Here is an 18,386-nt window from a genome sequence, read left to right on the forward strand (position 1 = left end):
TTTTCAACATGTAAAACTCCCTGATCAATGTTCATTACCAATTTGCTAGCTTTAAATACATTCAGTAAAAATCACACTAATTCTTCTATTACTAACTTTATTGCAGCATATTAGTGAATTCAAAGTCTCACAGAATTACTCATATAATTACTATGCCAATTACACATAGTAAACTTGGACATGGATTATTTGTGTAAGGAATAAAAAGAGGGTTGCATTGACTGAGGTCAGAACTATCTGTAACCTCTCTGTTCTAAAAGACATCTTTTCATATTAATTCAAAAAAGAAAATAAAATGCTGCCACTGCATTGCAGCTAACATTCTCCCTCCCCAGTTAGGCTACTGTAGCCTAAGACACACTATAACTCATTTACATGAGTGGAAAAAGTCCTGAAGAAACTATTTTCAGGATCACTTCAATTCTTGGCACCACTTTTATATCTAAACCAAATTTATACCAAAATTCTTATTATTTGCTTGTAGTAAACAGAATTTTTATTTTCTTAGCTGCAGAATACAAACTAGAAGCAATTTTTACATGCTGGATTGGTAGAGAGTATGACATTTCCCTACTGCACTCGGAACTGATACTGTAAGCCTAAACAATCTTATGGGGCTAAAATAGCTAATAAATGTAACTGCATCAACCTAAAGTGAATCAGAGACCTACATTCAAAAATAACAACATTACGTCATTGTGCAATGAAACTGAGACACCACAAATCTCCCAGCTTAAAAGATGAGCGACAATGTTCAGCTTTTTCACAGATACTGTATCAAAACCAGTATCAAAACCAATATCAACAATATCAACACATACTTACCGTCTGCATCTTGGGAGCACAAGCTCGGCTGACTTTACAAAGAAGCTTCTGCACCTCATAGTAGCTCTGTCCCGTCACTTTCATTAGCTCCAAGAGGGAAAGACATAAGAAGTCCTGAAAGATTACGGAGCAATTCAGAGAGCTCAACCTAGAAATCCAGGCTGGGGACTAAACTGACGCAATCTGTGCAAAATTAGTACATATTCCACTAGTTTAGCAACTCTTCCTTCAGACACTTCTACACATTGATGAAGTCCCCTCTCAGCTGTCTCTTCTTGAGGCTGAACAGGCCCAGCTCCCTCCGGCTTTCCTCATAAGAGAGATGTTTCAATCCCCCCTTCATCTTTGTAGCCCTTTGCTGGGCCCACTCCAGTAGCTCTTGTCCTGAGGAGGCCAGAACTGGACCCAGCACTCCAGGTGAGGCTCACCCCTCCTGAGAGGGGCAGGATCCCCTCCCTCGACCTGCTGCCAATGCTCTTCCTAACACAGCCCAGGATCCCATTGTCCTTCTTGGCCACAGGGACACACTGCTGGCTCAGGGACAGTTTGGTGTCCACCAGCACCTCAGGCCCTTCTCCACAGAGCTGCTTCTGTGACTTGCCTACTTCCACAGGGATAGTAAGTACATAAAAGTTTAAATGTTTTAGTTAGACATCTATCATTTTAAAGTTCTATTTTTACAAGGCAGCAGGCCACAGAGAGCCTGAAATGCTCCCTACTTTACAGAAAGTAAAGCTCCCTGTTTAATTAAATGGCCAAAAAGTGACTCATTAAACTACAGGCATTAAAACAACACCATCACACACACACACACAAACCACCCCCCCCAAAAAATCACCCAAAAAAAAAAAAAAAAAAAATCCACCAACAAAACACCAAAAGCACCAAACCAAATTGATCCACAAAAAACCCAGACCCCACAAAGAAAATAACTCATTCACCTGGCAGGTAGTGATCTGATAGCGACTCAGCCTTTCACACATTTCCTGGGACAACTGTGCTCTTCTTAGTTTCTTAGCAGCCATGCTTCCCAATCTACAGGGCAGACAAAAAAGGTTTGAAAAATGATTTAAATATGACTGTGTGGACAATTCCACGAACTCCTTGCTAAAGAACAGGGAGGTGTGCACATACACATGATGTAATGTGATACAGATTTCCCATGTAAGTCTGTGTCACATTAAATTGTATTACCAGTCTGAATGCAGTTTTGTTAAATTGTATCTCATATTTGACCATGTATGAGAACCTACCAGTAAGAAATGTCAGAAGTGTCAGCAATGATCTAGCAATGAAAGCTAGAAATGACAGTCATGAGCTGAGCAAGAACTCCTCATGCTGTACTGCACTGGCAAGAAATAATTATCTCTGGATGCCTGAACATGAATTGTAGAGCAATCACAATAAACATTCAACCCTAGAATATATGCTGCCAGAATACAGCACTGTTTTGGTGACCCATTGGCATTGAATTCTATTGCACAAAACACCACGGGATGCTGTCCAGCCCAGTACAACCCAAAGAACACACATACGTATGCTCGACCATGTCGCTGTGGCACATATATAATATAGGCAACATTCCTAGAATTAATTCATACAGATATTCCAGCAAAACGAAGGTTTTTATAACGTAGTAAGTGCAAATATTGCAAACGATTGCCATAATGCAAAACTGCTACAACTTTGCAGACACACAGGCCTCCACATCTTGACAAGATGGAAACTTTATTTCCCCCTCTATAAAATTCTCCTTAAACAGGAAGGAACCTCAAAGTTTAAGGCTCCCTCCGCCGCATCGACCTGGGACACGAGGATGCGCCTGCAGCCGGAGACCCAGCCCGGCCCCCTCCCGTCCCCGGCAGGGAAAACCGCGGGCACCAGAACACCCGCTCCCGCCGCACACCGGCCTCACCCCGCGGCGGGGGCTGTCCCACGCACACCGGCCCCGCTCCGGGGCCCGGGGGTGTCCCACGCACACCGGCCCCGCTCCGGGGCCCGGGGGTGTCCCACGCACACCGGCCCCGCTCCGGGGCCCGGGGGTGTCCCACGCACACCGGCCCCGCTCCGGGCCCGGAGTGCCGTGCCGGGCCGGGCCCGGGGTGCCGGGCCGGGCCAGCCCCGCCGGGGGAGCGGAACCGCGCACCCACAACTTTGCAAAGGCTCCCGCGGCGGGCGCCAGGGGGCGGGGCCGCTCGCTAAGGCTTGCGCTGGCGATTGGCTGCGCTGCCGCCAATCACCGTGCAGCGCTGACGGCCGACGGCGCGCGGGGCATGCCGGGAGCGGTAGTTCCCTGGGACGGGCGCCTGTGATGGCGGCGGCGCCGCCCGGGGTAGTGTCCGCCTGCACCCGCCGAGAAAGGACACTGCTCTCCTTTGCAGAGACTGAGGGCCGAGGGGCTGTTCAGTGTACCTTCCGCCTGTGAGAGCACCCCCGGAGGCGGGGGCCTTGCATGGTGCTCCTGTGTTGTAATGTAGAAATTCCTTCCGTCCTCTGCACAAAAGCGTCTACAAAACCCGAAAGTCTCTAGCATGGAGAGTGCCATGCACGCGATCAGTTGTTAGTAAAGCGTATTGGAATGATGTCCTTGTCTTCATATTTAGGGCTCGCAGACACCTGGTCTGCTGCCAGCTGTGAGAGAAATGCCCCATAGTGCGAATCACGGAATCCATGAGGATGGAAAAGAGCTCTGGGGTCATCAAGTCCACCCTACGAGCGAACGCCACCTTGTCACACCCTGCCTCTAAGTGACACATGCAGTCTTTCCTTAAACAACTGCCGGGACAGTGACTCCACCAGCTCCCTGAGCAGCCCATCCCAATGCCCAATCACTCCTTCTGTGAAGAAATTCCTGCTAACATCCAACCCCAGCCTCCCCTCCTGCAGTTTAACTCTGGTCCTGTTGGCTACCTGGGAGAGGAGGCCACACCCCCCCGGCCACAGCCTCTTTTCACGAGGATGTGGAGAATGATAAGGCCCGAGCCTCCTTTTTGCCAGGCTAAACAACCCCAGCTCCCTCAGCTGCTCCCCACTGAACTCAAGAACCTTCACCAGCTTTGTTGCCCATCTCTGGCAGTACCCTCCAGTACCTCAATGTACTTCCTGAATTGAGGGGTTCAGAACGAGACCCCGTACTCCAGTTGTGGTTTCACTAATGCCAAATACAGGAGGAGAATAATTTCCCTAGTCCTGCTGGCCACATCAAACATGATTGACATGAATGTCTGTGGGGTGAGTTTTCCAACTCACTCTAGGTTATACTAGAAAGCATTGAACTTAGTACTGTGTATGTTCTCTGCCTAATCCTTACAGTACTAAAAAAATAACCCAGCTGAAGGAAAAATGGGCCAAACTACCTTGGACATCTAACTGAGAAACTGGGCATTGGAAGTTCATGGCTGGGCTTTTGTCTATTCTGTAAAACGAATGCCACAGTGAAGCTGCAAACTACAAAACACTTCAGCCACTCTTCCAAATGAGTAAAAGCAGAAGCAGCAAGAACCTATCATAAAATGCCCAACAACCGTAGTGTCAAAAAGGGTCAGGGAATTAATGTTTCTTTCATACCTTGAAGGGAGCTTACATGCTGAAAGAAGTCCAGAGAATTGAAGAAGCTGGGCAGGGTGTAAGCAGCCCATAGAAAAGGAACTCAGTAGTGAAAAGGTAGCTGAACAGGGAGAGAAGGCATGGAGGAAGAGCTCCTCCTAGTGTAGTCGGCCTTTAAAAGTTGACTTGAAAAATGTGAATCACGTTTGAGAAAAGCTGTCCAAGGAAAGGGAAAAGAAGTCTGTTGCTACAGTTTAGTTTCTATGTAAAAAGGAGGCCCATAGTATAACTTGTCATGAACTACTGTTTCCTCCTCAGTACAGGGGTAGCAGAAGCCCTACCTTCCCACCAGAGGAAAGGGGAGCATTGCCTTGATGACTTTTCTTTCCTCTCACAAATGCATCACGGTTTTCCCTTCACTTCCAGGCCAACAGGCTTCCTTTCCAATTTCTACACAAACAAGAAACCTGTATTAAACCAGAGAACTGTTTTGAGACATTGAGCAAGGGAAGAAAATCTTACCAGCCAAGTACTTTAGAAAATTTGTGAGCAAAATCAATATAGCCAGGTGCCTCTCCTGCATGTTCTTTGAATCTCGTTTCTCAGAGGTGTCATGACTGTTCCCCAGTCTGCTTCTCAGATGCAGATACATCTTTAAACCTACTGTCAAATAATTGTTAATCACCTTTTCCATGTAACTCGAGGGAGAGAACCTTTAGAGGCTAACCAGAGACATGTGTACCTATGCTTGGTCACTGTCAACATTCTCAAGCAGCAACACAGCAGGCAGCATCACAGCTTCCATATGTTTGGCTAGGACAGTAGTCGCTAGGGAATCAGGGCACTCTGCAAACAGCTCTGCTCGCTGACCTTGGTCAAGCCCCTTGACAACAGGGTGTCTGTTTTCCATCTTGGCTTTGTTTTTGCCTATTTAGTCTGCAAACAGAGGAAGTAGTGCCAGTCCAATAGACTCATGTGTCAGGCATGATACAGCAGAGATCTGTGCTAGTCTAAGCCTTTTGCTGCTTCTGGAACTTATAATATGAAAGGATAAATAAAGTTAAGAGATGATTATAAGAACCAAGTTTCACCCCATTAACATAAGAAGGTCGTTTAAACTGGCAACACTGGAGGAAGAGTCACAGAAAGGCAGAAGGATAACAGCAACAAACGACATCTCACAGAATCAAAAGGATCTAACATCAAGCACACCAATTATAAAAAAAGGAATGGTGATTAGCTGTCTAAGGGGAAAGCAGAAAGGGCTAGAGTCTGATTTGAAGGACACATGACGAAATACTTATCAGTTCTTACAGAAATAAATATTCAATAGTTAATAATTCTACAAGTCCCTAGAATTGAAAAGATAATGCTAAAATGTTTCCTTTCTGGAAAAGGTTCCACAGAAAAGTTTCTTCCTCAAACCCAAGACAGCCTTTGTGAGCATTTTCAGATAATAGTTTTAATTCTGGAACATTTCAGATGATTCACATAATTACTAACACAGTGTCAACTCACTGATACTGACTACAATCCTCAGGTTTATTACTATTTTCCAACTTTCAGTTCTTGCCTTAAAATTAGCAGTGTTCCCCTACTCCTGTGAAAATGTCTCCCCAAAAGAGTCTACTCCAAGAGAATACAGCAACAATGCTGACTCACAAGGGTAATCCAGATATTCAGAGCAATTCCCTACCTTATGCTTGCTGACTAGCATCTAATTAGTCTAATATATTCTTATTCCTTGGGGTTACCTACTTGATGCCTACTATATTCTTTAATAGAAAGAAATGACCTGTGAGCTCTGGAGACTGCAAAACAGTTATAGAACAGCACATGCTTTCCTGGGATTAAGGTCACAAGAGGCTGCTTAATAACAGTACACAAAGGAACCTCCAATGAATTATTCTGTCTGTGTCTCTCTCCCCAAAGGAGTTGGAGATTTACTTCCAATCCTTTGAGGTTTCCCCATCTCAAAAAAAAAAAAAAATTTAAAAAATTTAAAAAAAAAATTGCAAGATCTCATAAGGAAGCCTGCACCCTGGTTGAAAACACTTTCTTTTCCATGCTGTCCACACCAGCACAGCTTTAGCAAAGCCACTTCAGCTTGAGATTTTGCCAGATGCATCTGCTCCAGGGATGGGGTAGGGGGAAAGGAAACCGCCTTTCTGTTGTTTCTAGAAGCTGCTCACCACAGTTGCCGTTGGCTATAATAAAAAAATCAAGAAAACAGACCTGTGAAAAAGTAACCCATCTTTTCATTTTCATTTATTCTTCTCCCCACACCCAGTCAGCTGAACCATCTGTGGATCGGATAAATGCTTCTCCCCAACCAATTAACCTGTTTCCTCCTGCTCAGGAAGGATTAAACCCAATTAATAATGAATCCTCCTCAGGTATTAGTGAAGACTTGTCTGACCACACACCTTTATACCCAGGAAAAAGAAGATTTTTTTTTTCTCAGGACAGGCAGAAGGCATCTCTGTTTTCTGACTATTCACACAAGCTGTGGTGAATCCAGAATTACTCATAATCTCCAAAACTATTTCAGAATTATTCAGCAGCAATGTAGAGTTTTTTTGAAATGGAGCATCGCTACTTCCTACTGTTTTTACAAAAAAGCAGAGTGGCCACATTCACTGCTATTGCAGGCAGAAGGGCAGCCCCACCTGTATGTTACAGCTTTGAAAAACTCATCTGCATTTGCTTTCTGCCCAAACTACAACAAACAAATTGAGAGACTTCAGGGATTATTCTACTTTTAGCCTGTACTCATCTAAGAAGATTACCCACCAAGATCAGCTTCCTACTTCATTTAGCTTTTTCTGGTTAAAGGGACAGGGGGAGTCATTCAAGTCTTTGGAGTTTTTATATTTCCCTGTTAAGTTTCTGTTAGATGAGAAGCCATGAACTGATCCAGCAGCAGCATAATACTCTGTGTGAAGTTGTTGTTACAGAGCAGGTCTTTACCTGTGCATGCTAAACCAAATTTACCCTACATAAAACAAACCTGACATCCTCCTGCCTTTCATCTGTGCCTTACCAGCACCCCTTTTTTACTACCTTGTCTTGACGTCCTGGTTACTGAAGTTGCTATGGTCATCCCAGTAGTGATGTCTCCAATCACCAGGCCTTGCCACTCTCAACACAGATTTTCCTGCAGCTTTCCCTGAGATGCTGAGATAAAGGAAGCAGTGACAAATATCACAGCAGGGGGCCTTTAGTAGCATTGTGATCCTTCACAGCATCCAGCCTCTATCGAGAAGCTGCAATTAGGCTGGAAAACTCAAAGTACCTCACAGTGACCAGTAGTGAAAGTGAACTGTGTACCCCTTGTCATCACACTCAGAGTCAGACACCATGAAATTAGCACCGATGGTGCCTGGTTTTAGCAATTAGGGTAGGACATCTGCTGCTTTCAGGTACAGCCCTCGCTCCATCTGTAGAATTCTTCAGTGAAGAAAAGAGACAACAGGAACCAGTGAACTCGACTGAGAGATGAGCTTTTTTGCTCAGACAACACCAGCAGAGAAGAGTAGATCTCAGACACTCATCTCTGTGCAGTTGAAATGGGGGAAAGGAATCTTCACTTTGAGATGTTACAGATTGATTGCTCTGATAACCCAGCAGCTGATCTCAACCCAGTAGCTCTTATTTCAAACAAAGACAAAACAGAAAGCAAACAAAGCCTGGAACATTTAATTCCTTTAATTGTTTTGGTCTGAGACCTTTGGCTTTTGCATGGCTTTCATTCAACTTATTTTTAAAGCAATGAATGAGATCCCTATGGCTGGAACTACAAAGGAGACTGCTCCAGACATCCTCACCATTCTCCCCTAGACGTTGCTAAAGTGGCTCCAGAGGTGGCCGAGTGGCCTGGAAGATGGAACACACCACCAAACCTGGGCAGAGAAAGCAGAAGAATATCTCCACTGCCACAGTATTTGTGCTTTACAGTCTTCTGCTTGCCTGTGAAAGAATGAGACATCTTCATGCCCTGCAATTGGATGTTACTCATGCTCACACACACCTACAAGGAACTCAGCAGTCTCAAACAAGATCAAAACAGAGACCCAGTGTCCTGTGTCTTAGCAGTGTTGGAGAACAGATGGTAGAGATATCTTAGTGGATAATTACAGAAGATTTAATCACAGAGGAAAGAAGAGATCAGGTTAATTCTGTGGTGATTATTTTTTTAGCTTGAAGCATGGCACTTCTTATCCATTTTACTGGGATGAGCACACAGCAATAATACAAGCAAATATCACCCCAGTACTCCTGTACCACACACTCAATTACTATAGAGACTATCTAGGCAAGCATGTTTGTCACTGAGTGTTTGGGTACCATGCTATAGCTAGGATCACATTATGCTCCCCTACACTGACTGCCCATAAAAATTGATTTTACAGAGCCATAGCTATTTTTTAAATAAATCACTACAGCAAATTGTATTAAATTAACTATGCAGCAAATTAAGCCTATATTTAATTGAAGTAAAATAGGACATTTGTACAGCAAGAAGCTAAATGCATGATTAGCTGTTTTGCTGAGCCAGGATCCTATATTAACTGTCTAATAACTGAACTTTTGTTTTAGTAGTCTTTAGGATACAGACTAATAAATCTGCATGAAGCATCAGTGTCCAATGCGGTTTAGTCACTGAAGGAGGGAAAGGGCATGAAATGAGAACACTCTCAGCATTGCAAAATAAAATGCACCTCAAGGGAAGGTGCCAGTGAGCTGACAGAAGATAGAGACATCCTGCATTCATCACTGACTTTCATCAGCTGTGCTGTCGTGGTCCGTAGGGACAGGTGTATCCTGGGCTGTGGGACTCAACAGCCACATGGTACCAAAAGTTTGATTCAACTGGCTCTCATTCAGCCTCCACTGGGAGCTGTGTGTTTCCCTGACTTCACAGTGGGAATTCACCAAGTCACATACAAAGTCCTTTTTTAAAGCCTCTGATTTGAGCTGCCTTCATTTTAGGACTTCCAGCTTGAAATATTTTCATCCCCAGGGGTGCACATACTGCTGACACACTTCTAACTGGAGCCTTCTGAAGAGAATCAGGAGAGAAATGTCCCAGACTGGTAAAACTTGAGTCACTCTAAATCTATGGTCACTTTTCAAATATCTAGGCTTGAATGGTAAGATCAGGAATATAGACAAGTCATCACAGCTGGGGAATGGGCAGATGAGCAAGATGACTTGAGGTCAGCGAAGTGAATAAAGTTACAGTAAATCGGACTAAGAACAGAAGCAGAGGTTTGGGTATTAAAAACACAGACCATAAACACACTGTTTTGATTGTTTCTTTCTCTCTGCCTTTAATCTCTACTGGGACAAAAAGAAGCTGGGAGGATGAATGAATGTCAGATGTGAAGAAAATCTTCGAGCTTTCAATTTCCTATTATAAACCAGGACTAGAATAGTAAAAAGCAGCAGAGGTCAGAAATGAGATAGAGTGAAAAAAAAGCAGCATTCACCCTTTTATTCCAGGGATAATGGTTTCAATCTGCTGGGTATGAGGAGAGACGCTGGAAGAGAAAATCCAGGAAGAGCAGTATGTTTTACAGGGCAAGAGAGGGATACTGTTTATTGTACTAGACCTATGTATGGTTCGCTCTGAGGTTTTGTGGCTGTAATTCTGCCATCCAACACCATAGTCCTGTACCTTAACTACAGACACAGTGCCCAGGCTCTGCTTTGCCTTCTGGGAAGAGTCAGAAGATGAAGAACTATTCTGGAGCCATCCAGAAGCCAAGACTTCTGTCTCCATCCCAGCGTACCCCAGAAGGGCAGAGGTTTGGTGTCTGTTAGATTAAACTTTTGGCTAGAGATTAAACTTTTTGTGGGTTAGCTGCTGATCCTAACTGGACAGGTTGCCTTTCTATCTGCCAAAGATGCCTAGAGTGACACATTGGCTCTTTTTGTGCAGTCTTTCAACAATCAAAATAAATACATAATATCAAAACTATGTATTTTAAATGAAAAAAAAATAGGTTGGTATGAGCAGGAATTCTCACAGTCTTTCCTCCCCACTGCTAATTCCCTCTGCTTACAAGTGCCTCCATTCCTCCTTCTACCTGTTCAAAACTTGAAGAAAAAAGGAAATTGCTGACACCAATTCAGCCACAAAAGTGTGGATATTGAGGGAATCCAAGAAGAGCAAGACTTTCTTCTTATATACCAAGTTGAGAAGATTGATGACTTAGTAAAATGAAATTTATTATCTACATTCCGCCTCAGAAACACTTTCTGACATTTGCTGTTTCTGGCACCATTAACATCTGTGCATGAGGGTGGAGGGAATATAGTGGGGCAGTTCATGTTCTGAGGCCAGCAGCACTGCAAACCCATACTGATGCCCCATATGGTTCTGCAGGTTTTGGAGGACACTTGCTAAAACCAGTTCCTTTTCCTTGTGCAGATTTCAGTACTTGAGGTAAATCCTAGTTTCCTTGGTTAATGTCCTGTCCTTACTAAAACATGAAAATTTGAAGCAGCTTTATCTGAGGCAGGATTTACTAATAAGTGAGGTCCTTGTTTCCTTTGGTTCTATGTTACTGATTTCACCATTCAGTGAGCATAAAACATTCCCTCTGTGATTTAGTAGCATTTTATACAGAGCCTGCAAGCTATGAGACACAGAATAACAAAGAAATTAGTCCAGATTAAGGACACTAGTTTTTCTTTCCTTCAGGAACCAATTGTAGGAAGGCCCATGTCTGTGCTGTGCATGCTTTTGTCCTGCAAGCGGCTGGGCTGCACAGGCGCTCCTTGTTGAGAGTGTCTGGCTCCAGCACCTGCCAAAACCTGGGTGAGTACCACCTGCCTGTGCTGGGCCAGGCTGGTCCCAGAGGCTACTGAGCACCCTGGCTGTGAGCTGGCACCCTGGAGTGCCTGCATCTGCATTTGAGTTGTATTGATACTTACAGGTATTTCAGGACTGGATTTTAGATGGGCTGGTGTCAAGGTTTGGATTGCTAAATCTCATGTAACTTCTTATTCTAGCAGGGCTTGCTCAGTCTTAATCCTTCAATACACAAAGCAGATAAATTAACAGTCATGCAGGACTGGGAGCAGGAGGAGGTAACTTCTTTTTAAAACCTCATTAAAACATCTCTGTCTTGTCAGTGTGTACAGTGAGAACCCCATGAGGGCTTTCATTGCATCTTTGGACATAATTGTCTCCCTTGCATGGTCTTCTGAGCTGGCCAGCTAATAATTTCCTTGGCCAAGATATCTGCATTTCAAAAACACCATACTGTGACAAAGTGCCCATTTCTGTCTGCCTTTACAGAACCAGACAGTTTTCCCACACACAAATAGCCTTTTAACAGTTCAATGAGTAACTGCAGCTCCTGTGCTCAGGCTCAGCCCCAATACTTGGGCTGCAAGGTGGAGCAGCAATGGGGATATTTGATCAATGCTATTGTTATAATAAAAGCCATCCCTGACAGAGCTGTAGGTAAAGTATCTCTTGGGAGCAGCATTTCCTGCTGACTCCATATAGAAGGTTTGGCAGAATGCCTTGTGCTTTTCAGATATTTTTTGCTGGTAACAGAAAAATCCTCCTGCAGGGCTGTAGAGCCAGCCCCCTAAAGCCCTTGACCCCGAGTGTGTAATCTCCCTGGAGACTCAATGCACATGAAGAAATATAATCTTCTTGAAGCATCTGCTGTCTGTGTCGTGTTAAAATATGACTGGGATGCAACTGTCAAATCTCCAGCTCACTCATTGCAGAATCCCTTACAGGGCAATAAAAAATGCAATCTCTCTCTATTGCTTTAAGGAGGGATATGTTATCATGGCTGCAGCCTGAGAGGTTTCTGTATCCAGCAGACATTTCACATGCTTCTGTGTCCTGGGAAGGTAATAGCACACAACAGATGGGAAACGGAGCCGTTTTGCGAGGTCACGGTCGTGGCATCACGTGCAAATCCTCTGCCCACTGGGACCTCGTGGCACATGAGCTGTGCCGGGGAAGCCAGGAAGAGCTTCCCTGCTTGCACAGTGACAATTGGCAAGGAGGCCTGGGAGGACAGTCTTGGCAAATGGATCAGTCTGACAGATCAGCTTTCCTGCTGGGCCTGAAAGGGTAGCAGTGATGTTTCTTTTCATAGAAGACACAGGGGAAAGGGGTGTCTCCTGTTTTTTAGATTTCTTCATATATTTTTCTGAGCCAGTTGGCTCTGGTCTCTGCTCTGAAGACATAGGTGTAGGAAGCAGAGAAGAGTGCTTTAAATGCAGAACTAGCAAGGAAAGAACAATCAATATGGCTTGCCAATGATAGTCAGATCTGCTCGTTTCAGTTTTCTGTATTTTTTTTTAACACTGTAAACTCATCTCCTTGACATCTGCCCTGCCCTTGCTCTTGGTCTCAGTCTTCCCTTCCCCCACTTTTCCCTTTAATGCTGGTGTCCTCATTTCCCCTTTTGTACATATGACCCTTTCACTATGCAGGGATTAGTATCTCACTCATAAATATGTGAAATAGATACGCAGATGATTTAATTTGCTGGGTTTTGTAGGGCTAGTGAGACAGACTGGCATGCGGAGAAGGGTATATTCCTAGCAGGTCAGCTGAAGGAAACATCCTGGGTACAGGAAGAGTAATGTGAAACACCAGCACCAGTCCAGGAGGGAGACTTCAGGGAGCAGGGAAAAGGTAGTAAAAAATAAAGGCTAGGCAAATACGGAAGAGCAGAAGACAAAGATGTCTCTGCTTCTGCCATTTGTTATGTATCTTCCAGGGAGAAAGAACAAGAGTGGGGTACATGAGAAGAAAATAGGGACCAGAAATCCACCCTGGCTGCAGTGGTTCGAGTTGTTGGTAACTCATTCAGGAAGAGATGCCAGAGGAGCAAAGAATAATGCTGGTCTCGTGAGATGGTGGCAAGCTGGGAGGGAGGCAGAGGTCTGGGACATGGGGAGGAAATGGCAGTAAAAGCTGCATAACTGGATGGGAGTGCCCAGACTGGGGACACAGCTGATCTGAACAGGGATTCCTGAGGAGGGGGAGAGTGGCCATAAGGTGACAACAAAGAGCTGGAGATAACAATGCTGTGAAGTCCCAGCCAAGAAAAAATTGTCAAGTGGCAAGGGTTAAGTGACCAGATCCAAAGCAGGAACTAGAGATGAACGCTACAGCTCCAACAGGCAATAATACCTTGCCAGGAGGCAGCTAGTGAGGCAGAGAGGAAGGACAGGATGGGCAATGGAAGATAATGCAGGGAAATAAGGTTTAATGATCCATACATGACAACAGTCGAGGCCACGCTTACTGCGGGCTTTGCCAGGAGCTGCAAAGTTGCAGGCAGCCTTGCTGGGACAGTGTAACACCACAAGATTCATGCTGGGTTCATGCCCAGAGGTCAGTGGCCAGGACAGTTGTAGCCTGTGCTGTTGTTTGGAGATGTTTGTGCTACTTTCAGCAGTCATGCAGCACAAAGCCCCACCATAAGCACACTCCTGGGGGCCATGCTGCCCTTAATGCAAGATCAAAGGACAGCTGTGCTTTCATCACACTTGTCAACCAAGGTATCATTATCATTACCCTGCTAACTCCAACCAGCCTGCAGTCCAATCAGTTCACCATCCAGTGACATTAAAACGCTGTTTTGCTAGAGAATGCCAGCATCTGGCTAAGTGGGCACCTGTGTGTCACCTGAAGAGGAGTCACATAGACGAGGTTCCTAGTGTGCCACAAGCCATGCTCCACTCTGGTGTTGCTGGTATCCTCAAATCATTATCAGGGATTTGCCTTCCTGTGTGGCAGACAGGGCTGGATGGAAAGGGAAAACAGAGGTACCTCTTCGACATTTTGGTCAAGCTCTTTCATTGGTGGAACAGAGCTGGGATGTTTACCCTTATCCTTGAACATTTCAAGAAACTTGTTTTAATACTTTCTCTCTCTGATAACTAAGCACTTACAGATCCAGTTAGGGACATGCTTACATCAATGGGACAACAAAAACACAAGGCCTGGCCTGGACAATTTGCGGTGTGACTGAGACTGGAGACAGCAGACAGATCCAGTGGCCAAAAAATGGAGCAGCAGAAGAACAGGATGTCTAGGATCAACATTGCAGCCTAGGTGGGAGTACTTTTGGTTGATGCCTTAGCTGAGAAAGAGGAGTGGATGGCATGGGTTTGACTCAGAAGAATACACACTGTGTTCTTGAGCAATAATAGAGTGCATACAGACTGGAAACCAAACCCTATTAAAGGAACCAGAAGGTCCCCAAGCGATAACTCGCCTTTTTTAAAAGATGATGCAAGGTATGCTTGCCTTAATCTAATTTAAACCTGTATATAAAACATGTTTGAAAAACCTAGGCCTAACTTCCCCCTCTGAGCTGACTGCTCATCGATTAGAGGCTTCCATCCTGACACATCTAACTGAGGCCATACCAAAGCACACAGACATGCAGCTTGCAAGGTCAAGAACATCCAATTTAGATCTTAACCTTTTTCATATGTATATATGGGCTTTATTTTGGATATTCTCTGGATTTCATCTGCTCAATAAAGTAGTGGTGAGTGGGCAGCTAAATGGGATGGCTCTTCTTTGCTGGTAGAAGTTGCAATGCAACATGTATGCCATCAGCTATGTTTGTGCATCTAAACACATTCACTATGTGTATACACATTTATGTGAAGGATGAGGTAAAATTATGTATTAGTCGACATTCACTGAAACTCAAAGAGATTGGCCAGAGAACCTTTTTGCTGATTTTAGCCTTGAAAACCTATTGTGTATCATTGTGTGGAAGGTAGAGCAAACACACTGAACAGTAATTGCATACCTCCTGCTGTACTTGTGCCTGAAGGGAAGTGTGTAAAATGTTTTCTGCTTTTCAAAGCACTGACAACTGCAACTGTTGTGGGCTTCAATGGAAGGTACAGCTGATCAGAAATTATTTAACACAGCATTTTTGTTCAATTGCCAAAGGTGGGATTCAGTCTTGGGGCAGGGGGGCTTGGGTACCTGTCACTGCAGCATGGGCTTGCAGTGAAGATAAAACATGGAAGAGGACAGAATACCCCAGAGGAGCAAAGGAGAAAGAGGAGCAGTAGGAAGAGCTGTGGTATCAGACAAGTGGTCTGACAACACAAACAGCATCACAGATAAGCTCTGCGGTAACTGCAACACGCGCTGATAGAGCAGATGGTCACCTCAATTTAGCCTTTAACATAGCTTGTTGCCCCTAGCAATATTTACCCAAAAGTACTCCACTGATGGAGATGGGATTATGTAGCAGATAGAGGGAATCAGTCCTGTTTTATACTGGGCTGCTTATTGGCTCTGACAATCCCTTCATGTGCTGGCTTTGACTTGGGGAGACAGAGCAATGTCGTGATATGCACAGCCATTTCTGGGACAGCTTCACATGGTGGAAATCAGGTAGCACTTCCCCAGCTTCCCAACTTTGTTGGAATGTTATTAACTCACTCCACAAATATGAAAACTTGGTTAAGAGGTAAAGTATTAAACTTCCTTTTCTCTTTCTGAAATGACTTTTTGGAAACTGTCAGGATATTTTCATCAGCTCCTGATCAGTTGCTATTTGGGGTTATTCTGACCCACTTCAGTAATGCTTCAGAAGCAAGAATTATTTCATTAGTTTGTGAAAGCACTTCAAAGATCCTTCAGTGAAATGTGAAAATACTATTATTCTCATTCCCAAAATACTACAGTAAAGAACCACACTGAAATAGCAATATAGAAATGTTGCAAAGGTGATTAACTATAATGGAAAGCAACATTCTTCACTGGAAAGTGTCCCATATTTGAAAGGCCAGACATCTCTAAGCATATGCACATCTCACCTATTTAATGAATGTTGTCTCAATCACACATTTATGTATTTTTATTGAAACGAAAATTGCTTGTATTTCCTTCTCTTTGTTCTGTATTATAGCATTAAAGCAGGACCGCATGCCAACAGCAGTATAAACAAACAGCATCACCAGATACTTAAGGGTCTTTAGCTCCTAAATTGACTAAAGCATAAATACAAACTGACGTCAGACATTTGGGATTACCATTTAAAAATTGCTATTTTCTGAGACACTAATGAAGGTCACTCATATCAGAAAATTCAGACTCCAGAGTAAGGAGTCAAATAAATGGTCTGCATGTCTTAGAATAAAGAAACCTGCCAATTTGCTTTAGACCTATGAGAAGTGCCAGATACAGAGAATATGAAGAGATTCTTTCAACTTGTCTAACTCTTGAAGATTTGGGAGTGTCACTACCAGTCCTTGCTCTGGCACCATTATCAGCAGTGTTTTTATACCCCCACTCTAGTCACCACTGTCCTTGTACGGTGGAACCCATGCTGGCTGTGCACTGCAGCTGCACAGCACACCCCATGCAATGCAGAGTGCAGTTGTGTGATGATACAGACCTGCTCCAGAGCTGTAAAAAGTTACCTTCCACATTTGCTCTTCAGGGTCTCAATTAAACAGCTGAAATTTTAAACAAGTAAGAGCACAAGTAAGATTAAGAAGCAGTGATGAAGCTTATATAGGATCTCTGTCTTGCTCCCTCTTAAGCATGGAATTAAGAGTACATTTTGTAAGGCAAAATGAATTCCTGAGTAGGAGTTGGTACTAATTCAGATCCCAAAGTGGTATAGCCAAAGGGCAGCACTCTGAGGTGTGTCTATTCTACTTCTCAGCATGATTAACTCAGCAGGATGGAGCACAGCTCTATACAGCTTTTAGGACTTATACTGGCTTGATGAGCATTAGCTTGCACATCCCAAGGTGACATATTTTTCCACGAAGTTATAAGTTGGGAATCACCTAGAGAGAAAGAGGACTGGAGATTTTGAACACTCCTTCTAGTTCAGAGTAAGTTCAAGCAATCATACGCTTTGTGGCAAACAAACATTTACATTTGCATTTCCACCAGTAGTGAAGATTTTAGTGGGAAAGCACAACTTTGTATTTGAAGATGTGGTGCCTTTGGACACAAAGTAACCAGTGCATCCCTAGCCCCTGCCTAGGACTTCTGCCATAAGAGCACCTTTTCCTTCCACATCTGTGTTAGTTGCCCAGGGGCCAAAAGCAGAGCAGGTACTGCTCTGTAACTTCCACCTGCTTCTGTAACTTCCCCTCTTGTTCACAAAGCAGTTGGACCAGTGGTCAAACCCTTGATGGAGCAAACCCTTGCCATCCTAGAAGATGTAAGCTACTCCACGTGGTACAAATTCACTATGAGGTCTGTGGAAACCTTGCTTATGATGAGCCTGAAGTTCAGAGCCTTACGACTCTGAAAATCAAAGTTCCCATGCCCAGGTGGAGATGGACCTGTGTTAGCATAAAACCTTGAGTGGTGCCAAGCCCCTGAGCAGCTGCAGAGCTTGCTCCATTCTCTGGGACAGAAGGTGGAAGGAAGGGAATGCCCCTTCCCCAGCAGTTGGCTCAGGACACTCCAGGAGGAGTAAGAGAAGACATGTTCAAAGGGAGGCCATTTGCCAAACAAGACAATGCTCATCTGTTCTCACCAGCTCTGTGACCCAAAATGGCCTTTAGGTGCCAAAGCAGCTGGGTAAGGTGACACACATTACTAACAGCTTCTGGTTTGGTAAGGGGCCGTATAAGAAGAAAAATTTCCTTTTATAACAGACGATGGATCACAGAGGGATTTGGTAGCTGCCAATGTGCAGGAAGGAAGGGGAAGAGAGTATTCATCCCCTCAGGTGGCTCAGCTACATTTTGCAGGCAGAAGTGGAGGAAAAGAGCTCGGGTCTGCAAGCCTCAGGGCATATTGCATGTATTCAGGGCCTAGGATAAACTAAAATAGAAAAACATTTGGTTTCAGTTCACATCTTGGTTGTGGCTCATGTTTTAATTACAGAAAGGGCAGAAGTTTCCATGAGTGAAGAAATCCTCTTTCTCTCTCTGCAGGTTTTAGAAAACCAGTGAGCAGCAGAGCAATGCTACTGAACTCAGGACTTCAGTCACCTGCTTCCTAATTCTCAAAGTAGCTAAAG

General features: G+C 44.2%; 1 protein-coding gene across 8 annotated transcripts in view; it reads right to left on the bottom strand.

Annotated features, from left to right (window-relative positions):
• RAD51B (RAD51 paralog B) overlaps positions 1–18,386 on the bottom strand; it is a 431,141-nt gene that overhangs the window by 387,418 nt on the left and 25,337 nt on the right. For 5 of the 8 annotated variants that reach the window (XR_010080554.1, XR_010080553.1, XM_063398750.1 and 2 more), the window contains 2 exons: positions 1,767–1,860; positions 826–939 (listed from right to left, as the gene is read on the bottom strand). Coding sequence is in view for 6 of the 8 variants with exons in the window: in XM_063398750.1 (XP_063254820.1) it covers positions 826–939; positions 1,767–1,850 (198 nt within the window). In the remaining 2 variants the exon portion in view is untranslated. Of the gene's footprint in view, positions 1–825; positions 940–1,766; positions 1,861–2,595; positions 2,721–2,740; positions 2,874–18,386 lie in introns of those variants that run through there. The other 3 variants (XM_063398748.1, XM_063398752.1, XM_063398749.1) reach the window with 3 other exon arrangements.

Source organism: Prinia subflava, chromosome 5 (genome assembly GCF_021018805.1).
Source record: "Prinia subflava isolate CZ2003 ecotype Zambia chromosome 5, Cam_Psub_1.2, whole genome shotgun sequence".
Lineage (NCBI taxonomy): Eukaryota > Metazoa > Chordata > Aves > Passeriformes > Cisticolidae > Prinia > Prinia subflava.